The following is a 24594-nucleotide window of genomic DNA, read 5'->3' on the forward strand; positions in this document are numbered from 1 at the left end:
ATACAATACTTTGGTACTTGTGGAATAAAACTGGGCATTTTCTGCTACCTATGTTATGTGTTTTCATTCATTTTCCCAAATAATTTACAAACAACGATTGACATTTTTCACTACAAGTAAGTACAATTACCTATTTAAAAATCAAAGCTGTTGCAACATGTTTACATCGAGTTTGTGCGGGTAATTACATATTAAAATGGCAAATATCCCTTCCAATAACACCCTGGCAGAGTTCTTCTGCAAGTAATAAAAGTGACGGAGAGCAAACCATGCTCCAAGATGTTTGGCTGCTACGCCATGAGGCAGCTGATGCCTTCCAAATGTCTGTCAGGTCATTTTGCAAAACCAACAACCGCTGATCAACAGTGAAATCCCTCTCTCTTTGGCTTCAATATTTTTCTGGTTTTGTTAAACAGAAGAAACTTGCAAATTATTTGGACTCTGCTGGATGATGCAGCTAGGGGAAACATGCCGTCATTTTGACTGGTTAAGAGGTAAGATGACACAGTTCAACGACAACAATCGTCGACCATGCACACAGGTTTTGTGAAATAATGCTGCAGTATCCTATTGTTGGTCTTCAAAAGAGGCAGATCAGTCTCCACAGGCTCTCTTTCTAGGCATCCAGGCATTTTTTTTAGAAGCCCCAAAGTCAGCTTTCCCTTTCTAGGATCCAAGTCTTTCTTCATCTTCATCACTTGGCCCAGAAGGCACATTCTTTTCTCTTACTCTTCATACATCTTCCTTTTTTTGATTCCAAGCTACATGGAAAAGAGATCATATCCGTCTTTGTTTGAAAACCCTATAGCAGTTTGTATGTTGCAGTGGTACCATAAATAAAAAGCAATAAAAATGTTAGGAAAGCCTTTAGAAAAATCCATGTTATTTTTACTATTACTCATGTTGTTGCTATTTAAGAAACAATGCCAGGAAGATCTAGGACTTGAAGGGGACTTGTAACAATCTTTGCAAGAATACACTATTGAAACTACGATGGTACTGACAGCAAAGTGTTTTGCAAGGTGTACGGGTTCTCCTGCTGCTTTTTTGAGTGCTTTGAACAGATGTTAAATTTCAAGTGGTCTGCAGATACCAATAGGCTGATGGTTCTGCAGGAATCCGAGCAGCAGATGTGCCCTGCACTATGTTTTGCTATTCCCTTTATGAATCAACATGTCGCCCTGTGGGTTTATAGCTAGTTAATTTTGTAATGACATCACTATTTCTATACTTCTAATGATTCTCGCAGGATTTAATTTCTCGAATAACAGAACTCTTGATCCTAGAATTGCTATGTGAAAGGCATATATAATAAAGAGATTTCGTTACATCATACAGTTCTATTTCCCACCACACGCCTTCGCTGATAGCTTTTAGGTACTGCTGGTATGCATGTGAATTCTTCCAAACACTGCAGATTTACAGTGTGGCCTAGTTTCAGGGCTCTAGACCAATGTCTGTTCATCTGTCTACGGGATCGTTACCCTCAAACAAGTATCACTAAGTGGCTAGAAGGAATGAGAAGGAGAAGGGAATAAGGATAGAAAGAATGGGGATTTCCACTGGCTCTGCTGTAGATGCTAGGTATCACACCCCTGTCAGATGCTGTATTCACAGTGGATTAACATTACTACTTGCATGGTACCCAACTGAAATCACAGTGCCTGGAAATTGTGCTGCATTTTCTACTGATGGTGACCTGATTGTGACAGGACAGCACTCTGGTTTTTGGCTTGGATGCTTTCAGTCTTAAAAGGGAGCAAAGTTATTTTCTCCCTCAAATACAGTTGCAGAGGTTGTTAGAGCCCGGAGATTTTTGGGCAGAACCTCTGGTAACAGCTGCGGGCTGCACAGAGCAGCCACAGGACACCACCTTTTTCCCTGGAGTATTCAGTACTGGTAAAAAGGGTTTTCTTCTTATTTTTAAATGCAGGGAGGAAAAAGTGATGCTATGACAGCTGTATTCAAGGGACTTTTCACATTTCCTTCATAGAAACTAATTTTTAGGTATTTGAAATTGACTGGAAAAAACATCACAGGCTGGAAAGGGTTCTAGTTAGGTATTTATGTTATGAAGCCTTGAAACACACCTGAAAACTTTTAGCTTTGAGAAATGAGAACTGCAAAAGCATACATTCCCCCCCACCATATTATCTCAGAAATTATATTCCCCACGTTACTGCAAATATAAAAATACATCTTTAGAAAAAGCCAACTTTTAGAAAGTGTCTTAGGTCTTAAATTTACAGAATTAATGCTATCTGCTCTTACTGATCTAACTGAGGAATCAAGGCTTTAATTTCTAAGAAGTGTCACTAAGTGTCACTAAGAAGTGACACACAATTTTTGCATGTATACAGGAAAAAATGATCTCCAGTTGTGACCACAGGCAGAGTGTCCACAGTCCTCTCAGGAGCTAGGTGCCCATGCTGAGGTCTGAATCCATCCCGAGAAAGGATGAGGAAATCCATCCTAAAAGGATGTGAGTACTTTCCTGAGTTTTCCACAGTACTTCCTTTTTTTTTTTTCCTGTCCATCTTTATTTCTTGCAATTCATATTTCTTTTAAAAAGTTGAGTATGAGACTTAGTGCAAGTCTCAGATCTAAACATATCAGGAAATCTAATGCTGAGGTTAAATCAAATTTGACTGGCCTTTAGCACTGAAAAATAGAAAAGATCAAGCTCCACCTGGAGGTCCACACCTATTGCTTGCATGAGTTATCTGACTTCCATCTTAACTGAAGCTATAAGCAAGTGTGTTGTATAATGGCAGGCAGCACGCCAAGCCCACAAACATCTCTGAGTACTCTGAAAGCAGAAGCACATTCCCCAGAGACATGGCACACCACAAGCCCTCCAGATCACCCTCTCCTGCTGTGCTCTGGGCTCCCAAGAAATGCTGAACCAAACTCTTCCATTGCCTGAACTCAGCATTTCTCCCCCAAAAGCTCCCAGCCATGACTTTCAGCTTCTCTCCCAAACACCTTGAACTATGGGATGAAAATCATGCTCAACCTTGCTCCTCTGGCATAACTGAAGTACTTATACCCATAAAGCTTATTTGTGTAGGCACCTAAACATCCTTGGGAGCTTTCCTGAGGAGCAAGGATCACCATAAAACTGCAGGGCTAAGCCGAGGGCACATAGTTTTCATCCAGCCTTCTTCAGCATGGAGGTGTGGTCACACAGGGAATTCCAGTGCATCTGCAGCACTTCCCCTCCTTCAAAACCTGAAATACTGGGCAAAACATGCACCCTGCTACCAAAACAGTTCCCTCAACTGAGACCATGAAAGAACAAACACACACATGGGTCAGATGCTGGGCAAGTTGCTCACTACACTCAGAGTACTTAGATACAGTACTCTGTACTCAGAGTACTCCTGCTGATCTGAGCTCAGCAGGAGCTCAGCAGCCTAACCCTGATGAGACCCACTATATATAGGGTATGACTACTTTCTAAAAATGCATTATCTAGACAAAACAGTTGAGTATCTTAGGGATGCAGGTTCTGGTTTTCCGAATATTTCTGATATTTACTCTGACATTTCCTCTGAGTGCGCGTAGTGTTTTGAAAGGAAAAGAGTTTTCTGTTGCTTAAGGCCAGTCCTTCCTGTTTGTTAGTTTATCCCAAATCTAACTTTTCACATGAATAAAACTGTTGCTTTAAGTCTGATTTCAAATATGTAGTAAAGGTAAATCTAACAATTTTATGAGACATAGTTACTTTTGTAGAGGGTGAGTTTGCCCCAGGGAATTTTCCCTGACTAGATTTATCACAAGTTTTTTGAACCAGATAATTTTGTTTGATAGCACATCTGGCAGCATCATAAAATCTTGACGTCCCAAGTTATTACACAGGAATTACTTTTGTAAATCATTTATGAATATTAGTGATGTAGGCCTATTCTGGGTAGTAAGAAAGGAAGCGGAGCACTGAAGGACAAAGGAAGGGAAAAAGGATTCCCTGCCCTTTTGGGGCTCATCAGATAGGGTGGGTATTTATCATTTTAAATGGGAAACATGCTGTCATTGATATAGCTGAAAAGTCCACATAACACAGCTTGTTCCCCATATTCCTTAAATAGGTAAAAGGGGAAGATATTCTAGCTGAGTAAAACCATAAATCAATTTCTCGAAAATCTGGCCCTGTCCAAATCTTAAATAAGGCTTCCCAATTAAACACTGCATATTGCCAAAAGTGTAGTAAACACAAACTAATAACTCAGTAGACCAAAGGAGGAAAGACGTACCAAGGCCCGTACTGGGGCAAAATAAAAAGCACATTTTAGCTAAAAAAAAAATAAATATAAATTTATAAAATCCCCCAAACTCCATGGTGACACATCTTTTAAACACAGCAACATGACTGAATGGAAACTCTCCACTTTAAGAACATGGTTAGCTGCTAAACATATGCCTTCAGACAGAAAGCTGGCAAAGTGAAAGCTTATGTTTATTTTTAATATCATGAACGATCACACAATTAACTATTTCAGAAGATTGTCCCAATCGATTTGGATTGAAAACACATCAGTCATTGAAATAACTTTGGGTGCCATTACCTTGCCAAACCTAAAGCCTGGCATTACATTCCTTTCGAAGAACATACTGTGTGCTTCGTATGCCGTAGATGAATCAACACCAAACACATCATCACCAACTGGGTGAAGGGGCAACAGAGTGGTCACCCAGTATGACCTGGCAATAGAAGACTAGAACAAGCCCTTCACTCTTCATTCCTGAAATCCCCAATATTGGGAGCTCCTGGGTGTTATTTTTGTGTAGCCAGAACAGAGAAAAAGGTTATTTGCAATACTCTGCAGAAACTCGTTTCTAAGCTTAGGTAAGAAGGCATTTTGCTGGGGAATTTCCTTGCTTTGGGGCCCATGAGGAGGGAAGGAGCAATTCTCTGACAGCTCCTATTTGACTTCCAAACACCAGGCTCCTTCAGACTACAGCAAGTTTACAAGGGATACACAGAGCCATTATGAAGCACGTGCCAGTATTACACCATGCGCTTCCCCTGCCAGAGCAGACAATTTTTAAATTTGGCTTCCTCCCAGGAAGCAAATTCCTGTCCATACACACCCAGAATGGATTTGTCACAGATGAGCACTCTGTCCGCTAAAATCCAAAGCAAGCTGCATCCACAGGGTGCCGAGGACCCACCCCGGTAGGGCAGAGTTACAGCAGGAGTCACCAATTGTGCCAACTAGAGAGGCACTACTGTTTTTTTAGAAAGTGATGACACTGAAAAAAGAAACTCAAACATGAAAAAGTAAGTATACGTTTTTGATAGTTTCAGATCAACTAGAATTAGAAAACGATACTGTAACATAGTTTAAATAACTGAAGGATGGATGCTTTCAAGCCGCAAAAACAGCCCCACCAAGAAAAAACCCACAACATGAAAAAAAAGGAGGAACTGGAAAGAAATGGTGACTTCCAAGGTCTTGAATGATATCTACAGGGTATCATCTGGACATTGCTCCTCAGACTGGCCAGCATGAGGCTACACTGGCTATAGCTAAGAAATCTGATATTCATGTTCTGTTTATCCCCCCTCTCTGAATGCAAACACATGTTCTGTCTTTTCAATAAATATGGACAACACAGGCACTGAATAGGTATATTGAAAGTCATCTGTTAATTGCAGATATGTGTAAATGACCACACAGTAAGCCTTCCCAGGGAGATAGGGCTGGAAAAAATGGGAGACAGCTACAGGAAGATTAGAAGCTATAAGAAAACTCAACAACATAATCAAGCAAGGTTGATTCATATATTTTTTTTCCTAATTCAATATAATTACCGTAATATTATTTTAGACAATTCCAGAGTGCCAAAGAGTGATGAAGGTTTCTTTTTTGTTAGTCCATTACAGACAGCACTTCCCTCAGTAACTATGCTGATGGAAGAAAATCCATCATGTACTAACCATACTACAATCTCCAACAGAAACATTCCCCATTTTGTGAAGTAAAGTGAGATGTGGGAGTCCTTGACCTTCTAAGTAATTAAGGGAAACAGAGACATTCTTGTTTTTATTAGAGACACACTAAACTATTTGAAAATAATTTGAATAGCTGGAGAATTAGTGTATTTGCCTGTTCATGAGTAGTGCAGATAGTTTAGAGTTCTCTTGGGGGCAACACATCGTAATGAATATCTGCTATTCATATTTAATGCAATCTGCCAAAGAGTGCTTTTGGGAGGACTTTCTGTGTCAATATAATGATTAACAACAGGACTGGAAAAGTAATGAATTCCTGCAACGGGTGGGGCTGGCAAAAATATCTTGCAGTACTACACCAGTAACACTGGATTTAACTGTGCTCTTTTAATAATACAAATGGAAAATCCATTTCCCATGGGGAAAAAAAAAAAGGCAGCAAACAGTCTTTAAGATGGAGTTCAAGTGGTAAATAACCTGCATTAATGGAAGAAAAAACAAGTCCAGCAGAAAACAATGCCCAAAACAACAAACTGCTGTCTTGAGCAAGTCTGAAAATCTGAGATGCAATACTGACTACTAAATATAACAATTAGTATTTACATAGCACTACCCAGAGGTAATGTTATACTTAGCTCCTTGTCTACCTCTTTGAGTTCCTCAGATGATCTTACTTTCCATATATGTTCTCATACTTAGAAGATTTACATAAAACAAAACATAAAGTCCTTTGTTCTCTACAATACACTTTTAAAACACCCCAGACAGAAAAGCATGGAAAAGCTTGGCTGAAATACAATGAGTGACCTTAGTACGAATTTTTCTCCATGACATTCCAACAGTCCTCTAAATAACACATTTAGATTATTTTTTTTTCCAAATGATCTGGATGAATCAACCTTATTAAGTTTATATAAATTCCAGGACATTCCTGTATCAGGATGGCTGCTTTTCCCTGTCGCCTTATTAAGCTCCTCCTATTACTCCCTTGCGACAAATGAAGGCAGAATATCAAGGATCCAAAGGTTCATGTCGGCAGCCTAAGGACCGAAATGGGGTAGAGGGGTTAGAAGTAAAATACCAGATTACTCCCTCCGAATGCCCACTCAAGCAGGATGCCTGAAGCAGGATGCTCAATCTAAGCAGAAAAAGAACAATTGCCAAACAAAGTATTTTATTATTTAGTGGCTCCCACTGTGATTATTGTCCAGATCCTTTTTTAATTTGATCTAGAATACACTCAGGGATTCCTTTCATCACAGCATTAGCTCAGATTAAGCATTTTCCACCACAGTCTCCAGTTCTCATCTGCTGGTTTTGTTATGTAGTGGTCTTTACCCACATTAAACTAATTCTGTAAAACTCATTCTGGTGAAGTAACATTAGAGAAACCAGTCTTGGAAAGATACTCTACCAACAACCAGCAGGGTTACACCTTCCCCCTCCTGAGATTGGCCTGTGAAACTGCAACATCACTGTGTGCCTTGCAGTTCTTTCCTCACCAGTTTTCCACTCTCTGGATATACCACCATTATCTGTGTGGCTTTTACATACCTTGCTTTTCAAATTTCAGGTGGTGCTTCACTTAGTTAGTTTTTTTTTGTTGTTGTTGTTTTTTGTTTTTTTTTTTTTTTTTTTTGTTTTTGTTTTTGTTTTTTTAGTTTTGTTTTGTTTTGTTTTTAGTTTGGGTGCTTTTTAAGACTAATTTTTATAATTAGTCTTTTTCTAGAAATTAAAATTTGCAATTACATCCACAACAGGTGTTTTATAAAGAAGGCAACTTTTTCTAAATTTGGTATTCTCACATTGTGACAGTTCCTACTAGTCTCTGCCAACAGTCTTATGAGTTCTGGCCCTTCTTCCAGGGCCAATGAAAAGTGATGTCACTCAGATACCAGAATTGCCTGTGTGGCTGCTACTCTCCTGAACCCAAGATCCTTTTACTTTAATAAAATGTCATATATTTGCCCTTATGCCCATATTTATTTATTCCTCCCCCAAATATTTCCCAAGTGTTCTGTAACGTGTTGGGTTCTGCAGGACTTTTACCCATTTTCCACAGCTGCTACCATTCTGGCAAAAAGTTGAACCCTCTTGGTCTAGGACAGGCTGGCATGTGATGCAAAAAGCACAGAAATGCCTTCAGTTTCACATTCCCTTACCATTTCTAAATGAGCTAAGCAGTTACTTCCTGAAGCAAGCTCTGCTGTGTAGAAGAAATCCCTCATTATTAATGCAACCAGAGAAACCTGCATATCACTTGATCTCAGGGGTGGAGATACCCACTCTGTGCTGTACAGGATAATACAGTGGTAGGCAAATCAATCGGACTTCACAAAAGTAACGATCTTCTTGACCGTGATCTCGTTGGGTGCTAATGCACAGTTCACGTACGCATAAAAGTGACATTTTTTCGTCTTCTGACCTCCTTAGAACTGTGACCAGACCACTAATTATTAAGTATTTTGCACTATGTATCTTGGTATAAAAACAGAAGCCAAGTCACAGGTCACAGAGGCAAGAGCACTATTAATATCAATGAAACTAAATCACTCCAACCTAAACGTTTATAGTAAGCCCCTTGTGCTCACACAATTCATACATCTAATATATACTGTTGTCTGTTTAATGGGTATGGGAATATCTATCCCAACTGTAGATTAGGATAACTTAATGCAACTTGATATAAGGTTATCTGCCATCATTAAAAGTCTAAAACCAAGACAGAACAAAATAAGATAACAATATGAATGCTTAAATGGCGGTAACTTTGAACAAAAGCTGTTGAACTGCATTGTTTTAAAAATATTAAAAAGATCTTTATAGCATTCCTGTTATGTAAAATCATTTCTATTGAATTTTACATGAACGGAATGAATCTGGAAGATAAATAGTACACTAGCTTCAAGCATATAAAGAGCAGTGGTTTGGTCAAACTTTAATTTCTTCAGGACTTTGCAAGAGAATTCTATATTCCACCACTCAGTATAAGTTCTAACTTTAATAGAGGCCATAAGTCATACTGACCTCATCCCTTGGGTGACTTCATTGGGAAAAACAAACAATCAAACAAACAAAATCCACAATAAAGAACAGAACCCTGAACTATAACCCAAAGCTCAACCTGCATGCTTCCAGGAACTTGTCTCTATAACTCCAGTGATATAAACCTCAAGCTCACGAATCAGAAGTCTACAGGTTTCCAAACAAGACAGTCTTACCACTACAGACATGAAAACAGAGTAGTACAAACCAGAAGAGTTATCCTGCAGTGGACTGTGTCTGAAAAGAAATTCTTACCCAAGTCATCATCCATCCTATCTTGCTAATTTTAGTTGGTATTTTCAAACACTATTGCCTTGAGCTGTGCACAACAACTGACAGGCTTTCATGCTCAGTCACAGCGAGCCAGTGCTGCAAAGCACCTGAACAAAAATACTGCCCCGAAAATGCTGGGATCCAGGTGGCCTAAAAACACAAACCCCAAGATTCACAAATAGCCACTTATTTTGCATATTGACAGAAATTCATACTTGGCACTACTTTTCTGAGAGGCTGAACACTGACTGGTTTATTAATCATTAATAATGCATCTGCAACACAGTCTTAATTCCACAACAATAACTTATGGAAAATAAAACCTCTGTGTTGTTGATTGTATACATTTGGTATTTACCAACGTATGCCTCAGAAAAGGTTCCCATTAACTAATAAAACCGTTTCTTCAACAGGTGAGTGTTCTTGATGTATTGGGGGATACATTCAGGATGGTAATCTTATATCAACCAGGATAATTTCTGATAGGATTGGAAAATTGTAGTTACTTGTAGACCTTCTGGCTGAAAGTGTTTTGTTTTTCACCTTCAATAAAGATAAACACCCAGCAATAAAACAGGGCAAATAAAAGCCTGACCCAATTATACTTCTTTCCACGTGTGACTAGATGAAATATGTCCACACAAGAAGAAAACAATTTCCTTGAAGACTGCTCAGTCTTCCAACATATGTATGTAAGACATGAAGCCAGAATTAGCATCAGGCAGCACAAATCCTATAACTTACTCTTCCGAAGTTTTGTCTTCACTGTGATTTCCCATTCAAGTTTAGAGCTGAAACTTTGTGTGATTTCTGTTGAAAGATATATTAGGGACACTGCTATAACAAGTCTCCTTTTCCTTTAGTAGAAAGTGCAGTTGTTTTGCAGATTGCTGTTTAGTCAAGACCTCACATCCAACAGTCACAGTAGTGTATTTAGACAAGCACCTTCAACAACAAACTGATCTGAAAACCTGTATACATCTGGGTTTCCTGGGTGACAAATACATCAGTCATCCACTGCAAAGACCTCCAGAGATGTGTCTTGTCTGTGTGATGCTACTTAGAGAGTTTATACCTGGGACAGCTTTGTTTGGAGCCACTTATATATAAAACTTAAGACCAAGCAGAAAGCTTGTGTTTGTTGTAAGGCAGTGGAAAAACCATGCCCAGCTAATATACTCAGCAGTGCTGCATGTAGAACTGTCATGGTTTTGGCTACGATAGAGTTAATTTTCTTCCTAGTAGCTGGTGGAGTGCTGTGTTTTTTAGATTTAGTATGAGAATAATATTGATAGCAACAACTAAAGCATCACTGTGTTAAGTAGTGTTTACCCTAAGTCAAGGGCTTTTCAGTTTTCCATCGTCTGCCACCGAAGAGGTGCACAAAGACAGCTGACCCCAACTGGCCAAAGGGATGTTCCATACCATAGAATACCATCCCCAGTATATAAACTGGGGAGAATTGGCTGGGAGCTGCCTATTGCTCACAGACTGGCTGGGCATCAGTCAGTGCATGGTGAGCAACTGTGGTGTGCATTGCTTGTCTCCCTTGCATTTTATTTATCTCTCCCTTTTTGTTGTCTCCTTTTTCATTACAATGATTCTTATATTTTATTTCAATTATTAACTTGCTCTTATCTCAAACCATGGGGTTTACCTTTTTTTTTTCTCAAATACTCTTCCTCATCCTGCTGTAGGGGTGAGGGAGTGTGAGCAAGTGATACTTGGTTGCTGTCTGGAGTAAAACCACAACAGAAACTCCATCACAGATTCGAGGGCTCATTCTGCAGCCACTGGCAGCTCACAGCTACCAGCTGTCCACTGGTTGCTCTTCACAAGCTGCCCAGGAAGAAAGCAGTTACTTGTGGAACAAAACTAAAGCAGTAATAATTACTGTACAACTTAAGAGAATTCTGTACTGAGGAGTCATAGTTGTTCATGAATAGAGAAAGACCAATTTTTCTTTAAAAATTACAGTGGATTCTGGAGCTAATACAATAATGCAGGATATGCCAAAATCTATAGCAGGTTTTGTCACTCTTGGTTTCCACAGCTTCTCTATGTCATACAGTGTGTTTATTTTTATAAAAACAAGATTAAGTGAAAATGGCATTTCAAAACAAATGAATGCTCTTTGCCCAAGAAAAATACATCATAGATGAACAACTGCAATTACTCTTAAAATAATTTCAGGATGAACACAATCAGTCTCTGTTAGAGGAGAACTAGTCAATAAAAGCCATTAATGCCAAACACTTACTTGCAGGTGATGGGGTGCTGCATCCGCTAGTCGGTTGGTGAGTCTGGAGTCCATGGAGAGAAGGTAGTGACAGTCCTCCAATGACTGGAGGAAAAAGTAATGGATATGGTGCTGCTGGATAGTGAGTCATATGTCCATTCACGGCTGGTACTGGACATGTACGGCTACTGGTTGTCATGATAACACCTCACAGTGGACAAATATTATGTTGCATCACTCCAGGTCAGCAAACATATACGTCAAATTGTGAATGAACAGAGTTGTCAAGTCTGAAGGTACTTCTTGAGCTGGATTGTGTGATGAAGAAGACGTAATTCACTAGATCAGGTCCATCCTATATTTCATTGCTGCTTTCTACTGTTTTCTTTTCTAGGACATTCTTGCTCTGCAGACTGTGGATAAAAAGTCTTTTTACTCTGGTATCAGGGTGCAATTCAGTTGCTTATGCAAATGTTTCTCTGGGAGTACAGTTGCTCTCTACAGATGCATGCTGACACTGAGGGAAGAAAACAATATATTGATTATTGTAAACTTATTTTTAATGCATACACATAGAAAAATCCTTTATCTCTTTGTTATTCTTGTAAAGTCATAACTTATTCATAAGTACCCCTTGAGATCACCTTGATGGTTACCTAGGGGTAAAACTCTCACCCTACTGAAACTAACAGAACCCCATTAACTTGATCTCCCTGCTCGATTTGCTACAACAAAAGCTGTTTCCGGTCTGTCTGATGCAACCTGGTTTTGAAAACTGCCAGATTTAAAAACAATGCATTGATAATTACCTGAAATACTGACACTGAGGGAGGAAAAAAAATCAGCTTCTGAAAAATTTTCCTGTATGTGAAAGCTTTCAGTTTCCCCCTAGAAGCTATAGAACGAATGGTACTGAGGAGGCTCTCTACTCACTTCAGCACCATGGCTCAGGCAGAGCACTGAGGTACCGTGTCTGAGGGTGATTTTAGATTGGCCTGTTAAAGCACTAACTGGTTTTCCAATGACTGTTTTCACAAAGAATCTTATAAATTAGTTTATCTTATTGTCACTTAGGAGACACCTCACTGATTGTTCTCCCTTTTTTTTTTTCTTTTTTCTTTTCTTTTTTTGAGAGGAAGGGAGAACTGCCCTAAGAAACAAGAACCTGTTATTTTATAAGCTGGGGGGGTGACTGACGTGATGGCCATACAGTGTTCCTGTGCTTTGCTAGGGAACTTGCTTGTTCTCATCTTCAAAGTCATCCAGAGCTATACACACCTTCCTCAGTGTTTCACCCAAATGACTGTTGCCTTTCAAGGAGTCCTCCTCTTTTCAGTCTCTGCACCAAAAGCCTGAGGCTGAGAACAGGGCACTTATGATATTCTCAACTGTGAAATTTGCTCCCGCCATAGCTGTTTATATACAGCAAATGGCCAGTGGTCTTTGAATCAAACTGCTTGTGCAACACCAGTAAGGGCTACTGTTGTCTTGAGAGATACTCTACTGGGAAAGCTGCAACCACTGCTGTAAACACTGCTCATGCAGTTACCCATGCAGTATTCCAGGCAAAAGCTGGGGAGTACTGCAGTCAACTCCTGAGCACCCTGCACTAGGAGTTACTCATCTCCTCCAACACATGCTGTTGAGGGAAGACAGTAGGACCCAACAGCAAACTCAGCCATCCAAAAGCAAGGCAGTCCATAGCTGCCTAAAGGCTTTATTTCCTGAGACAACATACTACACTCTTGCATCTGCTACAGTCAGCAATCAGTAACCACATCCAGAGCTATATAGCACTTTTATCTGTAACTCTTTGAAATTATAGCCTGAAACCAAAATACAAGAAGATTTTTGGGTGGGAAAATAAAGGGAGAGGTGAAATGATGTGTCAAGGTCACAAAGCAAAATTGATGCCAGAGGAGGAAAACGTGACAATGCAACGTTGACTATCAGTACTGCTACTCAGTGTACTAGTTGTCAGTAAGAATTCAAATGAGCAAGGAGAAAAAAGAAAAAAAACAAGCCCGGATGCATATGTTTGCCTGTCAGAGAGCAGCAGAGTGTTTCTGCTCTGTGTGGAATACCAGCAAAGGTTACCAGCTGTGCATGTTTTCAGACAGCAGTTTCTGCTGAGTGCAGTCTGCTTGGGGATAACAGAAATATAGCTTGTAAGTGTTTGATAACTGTGTAAATCATGCACAAAATACCTTTAATGCTAATGGAGGCAGATGTATCCAGAGGTGAGGCTGTAAGGGTGGGCATAGCAAGCTAAGGTACAGATGCTGACCATGCCAAGCTCGAGGACCATGTGCCTGGATACCAGTGAAACCAGGAATATCTTTTGAGGGAGCCTCAACAGCTAAAATATATTGACTTATTAAAAACACAAAATGAGATGAACCACCTCTGGCTGGTGCCTGTTTTACCTAGCTAAGGCTTTATGAAGCTTAACAGACAAGTAAAGTCAAGTATCAAAGGAACACGCAAAAAACTAATGTTTTCTAAAGCAATACCACAAGAGCTGGCAAAAATACCATACTTCTAAGTGTTTGCAAAAAAACTAAGAGGGGAGGGATGCTGATGAATACCAGCCCTAAAAATCTGTGCATTAAATTAAACACAGAACAAGGTAATCTATTTTTAAGTGACGTAGGGCTTTGGAACTAAAATTTGTCTTATAAAACTATATAATACCTTCAGTTATATTTCTATTAGACAGAAAAATGCAGAGCTCATCATAATTTATAAATGTTCCGAGAACCACATCAGATATATTTGCATATTTAAGTGAAAAGTATGCAGAAAAGAAGCGACTCCTTCAGGACAGAGGGGAAAAAGGGTACTTGGGGAAACTCTTTGGTCATTTCATTACTGGAGGATCATGGTTCATGATAGACCTGGTGACGACAAAATGCAGCAGTGTTACAGCTCCTCAGTGTGCAAATACATATATCTAACAGTGCCAAAACTAGGTTCTAATCCTATAGTTCTGCATGCGATATTTATACACTGAAATTTCTACCTGAAAGTGAGTTTCTCTTGCCTTACTCAAAAATCGGCCTTCTTTCACAATTCCTGGCTGGAAATTTCCTGCAGATAGCTGTGCTGGAGATAAGTCTTCAGGACTTGTTCCTCTCCAAAGTTCTTCAGAACTTTTCTCTCCAAATATAGGTAGAGAGGGAAGACAGCATAAAAGGCGTGATACTCTAATAGTGTACTATTTGACTCCAGGTATTGTCACTTGGGAGCATCAGGCTCTTACAAATGTTCGCACAGTTGAACATCTATACAACAGTCAAGGAGGAAATTGCAGGCAGACACCTATGTATCAGCACTCTAGTCTCTTGTAAAGAAGCAAATACCACTTGTCTTCTCTGATTACCAAGAGACTTCCCTTGAAGAGACTACAGACCCATCACCTCCATCACTGCACAGCAGAGGACATCACAAAGTAGATGTTGCAGCACAGGAAACCCAATGATCAGTTGTTCCCATTCACACCAGTTCCATGGTACAACTCCCAAGGCACACTGCCTCATGTGTTACCAGACTGACACATTCATAGCCCTGAATTCACAGGTGAAGACCCAGCATTGGACGTCAGCCACCGATGTCTAGGCTGTATGTGATTCCAAGGTGAAAACATCCCTTTTGCTTAACTAAACCTGTACCACAGAGCAAAACACTGTACGGGTGTCAACTTTGAGAAGGAGATTTTTCTTTGTTGTCACTTGCTATGGTAAATACCCCCCCCCCCCGAAGAAGCATGTCCTCTCTGGACCATAACACTTGCCCAGAAGCAAGTCCCATCCTTTCCATGCCATGTGGACTTTGAACATATCCTCCCTCTGGCCAACACCTGGATTTTCTCGAGGAGGGAACTAACAAGCTTACTCCAAATGGGACAGGAAGAGCCAGCTACCACAGCTGAGGAGCAACTCAGAAGGAACAAGCCAAACTGATTGCAGAGTGACCTTGATGGTGGATGATCACCCATTCATGTGAGGCAACAGCATGGATTTCTGCCCTTTAGGCAGAAGGCAAAATCTTCAGAAAATGGCTGTCATCAAGGCACTTCAGAGGATCTACTCTGCATATGATGCAAATCCTCTTCCATTAGACTGTTCCTTAGTGACTGTTCATGAGTACAAGGCCCTTAGTACAAGCAGTATGGAAAAGGATCATACAGAAAAGTTCCTTTGAAGGTTCACCAAGAGATGATCACACTGTGCACTACTTTGCATTGAACAGCGGCCAATGACTCTTCTTTGACAGAACATATGCCTCCTCCTTTTTGGTTTTTACAGGCCTTTTATTGACTTGACTTCGGTGATAAAGCAGATGGCCACAAGGGAAGGAGGCTACAGTAGCTCTAGTGCAGAGCAGAATATTTATCAACTGCGATTAATGCAGCAGGTGTACCTGTCTCTTCCAAATTTCTTCTCAGTGTTTGTGCAACTGAGCAGAAGTTAAAAACTAAAAATTTTCACATGTAAGCTCAAAATTTTACTGGATAAACAGTGACCGAATGTTTCTTATTGTCTCAATTTCCCAAGCATTATGCACAGGCTTTACTACAGAAAACAGCTTTGCTCTTCAGACATCTGTCAGTTCTCCTGGAATGTACTAAATGTATTGAGCCTCATTCATTATATTGCTATTTAGCTTACATTTGGTAACAATATTTGGTATTATTGTAACATAGCTCATCCTTCTGAATTTTTCACTTGGATAAGATTTATTTGAATTCCTAAAACCCCTTTGCTGTTACAGGTGACTTTGACACACATCAACAGCTGGACAGGCAAGAAGCCAAGGCAGGAGGCTTGGCCAATAGTTCTATGTCAGTAGGAAGGTTACGCTCTGTCCTCCCTTCTGCCAAAACCACCCCAATTCCACATTCCTCTTCCTCCCCTCTCACTATCTATAGCAGGGAATTAAGTTGTCAGCATTGCAAGTAAAGCAGAATTTTTGCCTTTCTTTCTTCTCTAACTTCTGAAAAGGTCAGTGGGGAGTTCTGCCCTACCTATGGCAATGTTTGAAATTCAGCAGTCATTTTAAGATATCCACAGCTTTGGCACCCAGAAAACTTTTAAGCTTAATCCACCATCCCTTCTGCAGCAGCAAACTGCTATTGCTCTTCCTTTACAATTGGGGGATGAAACCAGGAATGCAGGAGAGGCACGCCGACATGAGGACACGCTCTGCACAGAGCTGGGTGCTGGGGAATTTGCTTCTCCAAGCCCAGCAGTCTGCAGCATAGCTGTCCCCGAAGTTTCCAGGGTCATGGAGGAAGTCTCTTCTAAGTTCATTTCCCATTTTCCTGCCAACAAAAAAAATCACCCCCTCTTAAGTCTTAGGGTAAAACAGGAACCTCTGGACTGGGAGGACAGCCTGGGCAGTAAGGCAGGAGAGGCAAGTTGCTCCTCTCAGAGCAACAAAAACAGTTGCAGAGAAATTTTGCATGCAAAACCTTTCAATAATATATTACATGTTTTTCCCAAGGGACAGAGTTGGTGGAGTCCTTATTTATTATGTGGCTTCAAGACATATTCTAATGCTGTTTTCAAAACAAGGCAAGTTTCGAGAACCCTTACTGTATTTAATGTATAGTTTGTATTGAAATCCCTGATTATGCATATGCTTTCTATTATGCTGGCTGATGGTGTTGCACTGAGCAGTACTGAATAATTCAGCAGATTTAGCACGACTCAAGTGTAAATCAGTCAGATACAGTAACATAATAACCACACTGCCTTTAAACTCTTAAAAATGAATGGAAACTTTTATTTCATAAAGAGGTGTACTCTGTTCTGCACCAGTTCTCACTGACTATGAGATGTTGCATTTTTGTTTTCTTGGCTATCCAATGAGATTTAATTAAACAATAAACTAGTTACCGTGGCAAGAGTAAAAAAAAAAAAAATCCTTCAGAGTGTTATGTTTCCTTTATTAGCATAGTGATGTGAAACTAAACAGAAAAAGCAATCTAATAACAAACATTCCTTTGAGAAGGGCTCTGGGAGCAAAAGGACATCCACTTATTGTTCAGCCCATCCCATTGGTCCATATACGGCAATAAAGGTACAATAGAAGGAAACAGGAAACAGACTGGCACATCTGCATTATCTTATTAGAGGCTAATGGATATCTGAGAGGAACATGCATCTGATGCTGAATAGTCTGTACCAATCTCCGAAGCAATTACTCTTAATTAGTGGATTCTGTTTATAGATGGAACTTAGTGTACCCTTCTGTATCAAAGAGATGCAGGCATCTGGAGAGAGATATGGTTTTCTTAAAGGGAAAGCACTGCAGCACAATGTGAGAGTTGGGCTGTTGGGGGTTTTTTTTGCAAATAAAAGCTCTCTGAAGCATAATATATTCTACTGTATTATTAATCAAAAGAGCATGATGGTTTAAAAAAAGTAAAGGAGAAAAAAAAGACCATACTTTTAATCTCAAACTCTGAAAGTAAACACAGAAAGCTAATACTCGCATATGAATTATATGACAAAACCCACTTTGATGATAAGCAAATAAACAACCGAACCTAAAATTTTCAACCGCTGGCCAAAAAGCTTAAAATAGCAGCTTAAGTCAGAAGAACAACATCTGCATTTTGTATCTGCCAAGTCTGCAGCCAAAAAAAGTAAACCACTCTATATGACCAGATGCATGAATAAAAAAGAAAATGCATGAAACAGAACTTCAAAGTCAGTTTATTGAAAAGCAGATCTGTAGCTCTTACACCCCATAACCACAATTGTCATATATTTTCAACTATAGGTGCAAGACTTATGGGAAGAGAGAAGATAAATTGTTGTAACAAAATTAAGACACTCTTACTATGACACTTTTCCAGCATCTTGGTATGCAAGATAGCTGTCTGCTGGGGGACTGTGAATTCCTTTTTGTCATAAAGCTGACACTTGCAAAATGGGTTTCTGTTTTATTTGGTTTTTTTTCCCCGACATTGTTAAGAGATAATGAATATAATTAATACAATTGTTGTTTATTTGAAAATACTATTGGGAAGTATAAAAAGGAAGGGGGAAAAAAGCTTCTTTTTCCCTTCTTCCCTGCACAGCTATGCTTCAAATTGCCTGCACTGCAAACACATACTGCATATGCCTGAAAAAGAGCAAATCTAAATCTGAAAGGGGAAAAGGAAAAAAAAAAGTGAGACACAATGACACCCATTTATTTACACACCATACAACAGTACCCTGCTGTGCCAACTATTGATTTTAGTGGAACTGAGAGTCCATGTTGGAGAGTAGCAGCTGTGAGTACACAGCCTGAATCCTCATATGGGAACAATACTCCATAAGCAGAATAACCTATTTCAGCCAACCTTCATGTATAACATCTAACATTAAAAACACACAGAGCTTACATTTCAAAATCTGAAAGGTACTACGGTTATTTGTTCCACAAAGGTTCAGAGGAGTTATTAATTCATTTGTGCTAGCACAACCAAGAGGTGTGAAGGATTGAAAATCCATGCTTCACGTCTGTTATTCTACAGATATGTTAATTCTGTTCTATAATAACCGTGTTTAAGATTCTGCCACTGCATCCGGCAATTTCTCATCTTCTCCTCTTGTTTGCTGTTTTAAAGGCCTGTTTGGAACTGAAGTGTGGTGTGGTTGGGGTTTTTGAGTTTTTTGGGTTTCAGGGGTTTTTTTTGGGGGGGAGTGCAGGGCGGAAGGGGGCAGGGAGGTTGGTTGTTGCTTTTTTTTTTTTTCTACAGATATCTGCATTCCATGTTTCTTTCATTACTCAGCACTTGCCAAAACTATACTGAGAGTAAAGATAAATGGTTAGGTCAGGTGATGGGGTTAACAATTTACTGTGTGTACTGCCCCGAGAGCCAGATATAGTAGAATTGGCTCATGTTTATGTACAGGATGAGAAGTTGATTTCCTGTGCAGTGGCTTTCAATCACCTCTGTAAGGGACTCTTTTGCAGTTTTCTGCAGAGAATTCAAAGGACTTTGAATACATTTTGTGCTAGTATATAGGACACTCTGCTTTGTAACTAAATGCATTCCTTACTTTGTCACATTTGAAAAAATCCCAAAGGACAGTCAAGAAAAGAGTTCTCTTTCATCTATGGAAACCAAAGGAAGGGTAACTGAGCTTCTTGCTCCCTGAGTTTAAGTGAACTTTTCCACTGATTTTCCTCCCTGAAATTTAAATGCTATTTCTTAATGCTTAAAATTGTTCTTCCAGCGGCATCAACACTTCTGTTATTGCATTGTCATCTCTGTTGTTCCTTATCAGTGTTTAAAAGGATGTAAAGCAGTAACTCCATAATGAGAATATCCTAAATGAGAGATTATCCCATGTGCTACAGAGGTTTAGGAGATCAGAGATTCGCCAGACCAAACCTGTGGGGGTTTTCTGCAGACTGAAACACTGTTTCCCTGTTCCTGCCCATCCACAAAACTCAAAGGGACAAACGCATCGCTTCTCTCAAACACAATTCAGATGACCCACAATTTAAGCAGCACGGTGTAGTTAGCAAAAACCAGCTCTTAGAAAGCAGGTTGGTCCTTCAAGTCACATAAAACCAGAAACTCCAGTATGAAGATTTTCCCACCTAAGGTGCTGTGCCTATTGCTTTAATTCTCCAACTACATTTTTTCAGCAAGTGTGTTGTGTTCCTGCACAGTTTCCCCCCAGAAAAACAGTTTCCAGAAAAACTAGACTGGACTTAGCAATCCAAATTATCCTTTACTGTCCTATGTATCCAACCAGATTGTTTTGTTCCTAGCTGCTTTTATACAAGATGTTAACCATAAAGATGAAAAATTATCATTTACAGGACTAAGGAACCTATCCTTTGGGTTTCCTCATCATCATCAAATCAAGACAGGGAAAAAGAACAACAGATAACAAAGGTAAGCAGCAACCAGAGCCAATACATTTCTAAGATTCAGGAAGATTTAAACAGGCCAGCAGGGAGCACCTTAGACTGATGGCATACTCAACTATCTGTAAAGGAAAGGTAGCATCTCTAATTAAGTTCAGAATGGGATATGCTTCCTGTCCAGCAAAATGATCTTCCATTGAAGATCTTCCCCTTAACTGGTAATTAATTGGTCTTTAAGCCTGGCTACAAGGTATCCCAAGATAGCATCACATGGATTCCCAGCCAAAGCAAGTTTTTGTGAGAAGAGCTCTTGGAAAGAGATGGTAAGCCAGGGGAAGGGAGACTGAGTTATCAAGGAAAACTAAATCCTGCTGCCTATGTCCAATATAATGTCCAGTAATGTCATCCAATATTTTGGGTCATGCAGACATTTACCAGTATGACAGTCACTTCCCAGGTAGTGTTACAGCTAGAAGGATGTAAGGAATCTGTCTGAAGCCTCCCCAGCATGCTCTCAGAGTGCTCATCCTTAACCTTCTAGCTGATGAGAAACATGTCATGGTGACCAATGGCAAATACAGCACTTACCATCACTGCAACTACTAAAAAGGTCTTATACTGACTGTTTATAACTTTTAAGAGGCCTCCGAGATCAGTAAGAGGGGGTCAAGTAATGTTATTGTTTTGGTGACAGATGGAAGATCCCTAGTAAATGATCGTGGCCTGGGAGTCCTTACAAGAATGGAGTACTTCATTTGCTCAGAAGCTGAAGAGGGAAGCAGCTTTGGAGGGCTGTTTCTTGACAGAAAAGTACATTTCACTGGGAGGCCAACACTCTATGGTCACAACATGCACTGCAGAAACAGGATGACAAGATATTTCCTTAAAGGAGAGCATGAAGATATGCAAGACCAGTGACAATTTTATTGATGAAAATACGTGGGTTTTGGCCTCAAAATCCCAGCCAGTGAAGCCAGGAGTCAAAGACAATGGCTCATCAAATGCTCTACAAGTGGTAGATGCTGAAAACATCAGTTTTGATGGCTAAGCTTTATTTGTACATCAATGTAAGTGATATAAAGTCAGCACAGGCTTATGTTGGGAAGGCACAGGGCAATTTAGATCTGCTAGAGATGACCATCCAAGCACAGAAGCAAGCCTCATCCATCTGTTCAGACTTACAGGTAACTTTCTGAGAAGACTTGGCCTTAGCAGAACCATCACAACAAAGAAAAGCAGCACACCCTCCCCCTGCCTGAGGTCATTTGGGTAGTCTTCCTCTACATGGACCCGTATAGGGTATCTTTAGTGGCACTAAGGATGAAACCTCGTAGTCAAATTCATCCAGCCTGGATGTCTAGCCACAGCTGCAAATGGTGGCATTAGACTTGCTTTCTTCACCAAATAAAGGAAGAAAATATTCTACATCTTCAATTTCCACTTTGTTCAATATCTGCACAACCAGTAAATACAGATCTTTTAGTACCCCACTATGGCAATGATGTACTACCTGGAAATGCACTGAAGGGTCAGTGCAGTATGTGATCTTCACACACTGTGAAAAGAAACAGAAGGACTTCAAAAGTCACCGAGATAAACAAAGAGGAAAACAAAATTTGGTTTAACTTGGAAAACATGCACCACAGAGGGAGACCACACCTCAGCTTAGCACACTTCACTTTAAAAGTCACACAGAGAAGGATCCTGCAAGACTCCACTTAACTGCAAAGAAAAATTCTGCTATCTGGAGTAATCGAAACTCATTGTTAGGATGAGCATGTGGATTCACTCACAAAATGAATAATGTTTATTCAGGAGGGTGTCTGAGAAACCTGAATAAGGACTTTGTAAGAGAAGTGCCTGAATTGTGAAATGATGTAGGCTTCCCAATCCCCCAGACAGAGCTGGGAGGCAAGGAGGTAGGTTCAATCTATTAGCAGTCCAGCTTTTTGCATTTCAAGGCTGGAAGTTCTACTTCCTCTGAGCTAGAGGAGTTTTCATCCTTGCTGCACCCATTTATCAAGTGAGGACGGTGATCCAAGTGGAACAGGAGGAAAAAGAGGGTTGAAGCACTGGTTGTGAACTTTGTTTCTGAAGACTAGTCTGTTAGGCTATAGGTTCATCTATCATCTTAATATCATAGAGGTGTGGACGCTGTGCTAACACAAAATAACTTAACACATATAATCTATCACCTTTTGTTATATACATCAAGTCTAGTAGTATATCTGCTGAAAGGTTCTGTAATTCCTCTGAGTTATTAGAGTCTTCTGTCCTACTTTACCCAGAAGACGACATTTCCGCTATCTACGTCAGGCTTCTGAACCTTACTTATTACATATCACAAGTTTCAATATATTCCCAGTAAGACTCCCTGAGGGTCGGCAGAATATGCCAGAGGGCTGGTGAAGATTATGAACATCTATTTTAAAACCTCTGTTCTCTGTAGCTCCCTGTCACAAGAACAATAGGGTAGCAAAATTAGGAACAAGCACAGCCATTAAGTAGGAGGGGACAAAGCCATGGAGTGGATGGTAGAACAAAAATAGCATTTTTATTGTCAATATTTTGTTTAACAGGGAGCCAATAAAGCAATTGCAAAATGCTAATAATAAGCTGAGATAACACTGCACATGTAAGCACCTTCAGAGCCATCCTCTGAATCATTTGAAAATGTTGCAAAAACCTTGTAAATCAGGTCATAAGGACAGAGGTGTAATAATCAATCACGGTAGCCACAAAACTAGAACATCTTTTCCATATTCGAACACTCAGAAGATCTATATTCCAGAATTGTCTGCTAGAGACACTGGACAGATGGATTACATTGTCAGAAAGACCAATGACCTTACACTTCACTTCCAAAAGCAACCTAAGAGGAGCCTAAGCACTGACAAAATTTGAGGAGACTTGTGTCATGCCCGCCAGTCTCCAAGGTAGGACTCCTGATACAACAGAAAGGTATTTTTGCAGTGTAAGCAAGCATGTGAATTAACTGCAGAGCAATCATTTCCAACCAGCTCTTTTCTGAAAGTATCTTTCCACTGGTAAATGCAAGACAACTTTCCCACTTCTGTGGGCAGAGAAACCAGCCTAAATTACTTCATGTTCACTGTACAGAAAGAAGTTGCATTCAGACTCTTAGGGATGGAGGCAGGTCATATGCCACCATGCAGCACTTACAGTCATATTTAAGCATTTTAGCCATAACCCAGATCAAACACTTATCAAGGTTGCATTTAGCTTCTGAATACAGTGGGATCACTAATCTTTCAGCTTGACTGGCAAAGTAATTTATTAAAATTTTGAATTTTTAAAACATTCATAGAAGTAACAATGAACATTTTCATAATTACCTCATGAGATATGGGTTAAGAGTAAAGCTCTCAACATTTGGAATCGCATAGGAGTGTCTAAACTTGACTAACAGTGCCAAAGATGATGACTCCTGTGGAAAGATGGTGTGGTTCAGGCAGTACTTCCTCCAACAAGACTCCAACCAATTCTAAACCATCACAAGCCGAACAACAGCAAAGATATTCAGCCTTGGCAACAAGATGCCCCTTTCTACAACCTCCAACCAACACATATATCAGTAAATGTAAGCTTTGAGAGCATTGGCTCAAAGCTCCCAGCAGCACCTTCCCCATCTGTGCCAGCAGTGAAGCCCAGTATGCTGCTGAGTATAAGCCTGCACAGACCCATCTCCTGGTACCAACAGCACCACCTCTGCTGTAGTAGCCCATCCTTCCTTTGTGCTTACCAGGCTGTGCAATCTGAGTCACTTTGCCAGATTTGTGCAATAATATTATATGTATGCATTCTATAATAATAATATATGCAGAGCTAGACAGCTGGGTAGGTATGTATTCCATACCATTTGTTATATGTCTGGTAAACATCCTTCCCCACTGCAGCAGAATGACCTTACCAAGGTTCTTTATGCATAATTTTCAGGACAGCAGCACTTTACAAGTCAGGATCCAACAGCCCAACATGCTACAAAAGACACAGAGGAATGAGAAGCCTGGAAGCCCAGATGGGTGCCCAAGGCTGATAAGACAATCTGATTTAACCATGCAAATACCAGCAGCCAAGTAGAGCATATCTTGGAATTGGGAATGTCAAACCAGACATGTCACAACATAGAGAGCTATTCTAACAGCACCTGAAGTTTCTTCAACAAATGAACATGTTAGGT

The 24594-nt window shown here is 40.0% G+C and overlaps 1 protein-coding gene across 2 annotated transcripts in view; it reads right to left on the reverse strand.

Annotated features, from left to right (window-relative positions):
* Window positions 1–24594, reverse strand: part of RARB (retinoic acid receptor beta) — a 328318-nt gene that overhangs the window by 182554 nt on the left and 121170 nt on the right. For both annotated transcript variants that reach the window (XM_032678229.1, XM_032678227.1), the window contains one exon: window positions 11535–12030. In XM_032678229.1, coding sequence (XP_032534120.1) covers window positions 11535–11712 — 178 coding nt within the window. In that variant the 5' untranslated portion in view covers window positions 11713–12030. The remainder of the gene's footprint in view (window positions 1–11534; window positions 12031–24594) is intronic.

Source organism: Chiroxiphia lanceolata, chromosome 1, assembly GCF_009829145.1.
Source record: "Chiroxiphia lanceolata isolate bChiLan1 chromosome 1, bChiLan1.pri, whole genome shotgun sequence".
NCBI lineage: Eukaryota > Metazoa > Chordata > Aves > Passeriformes > Pipridae > Chiroxiphia > Chiroxiphia lanceolata.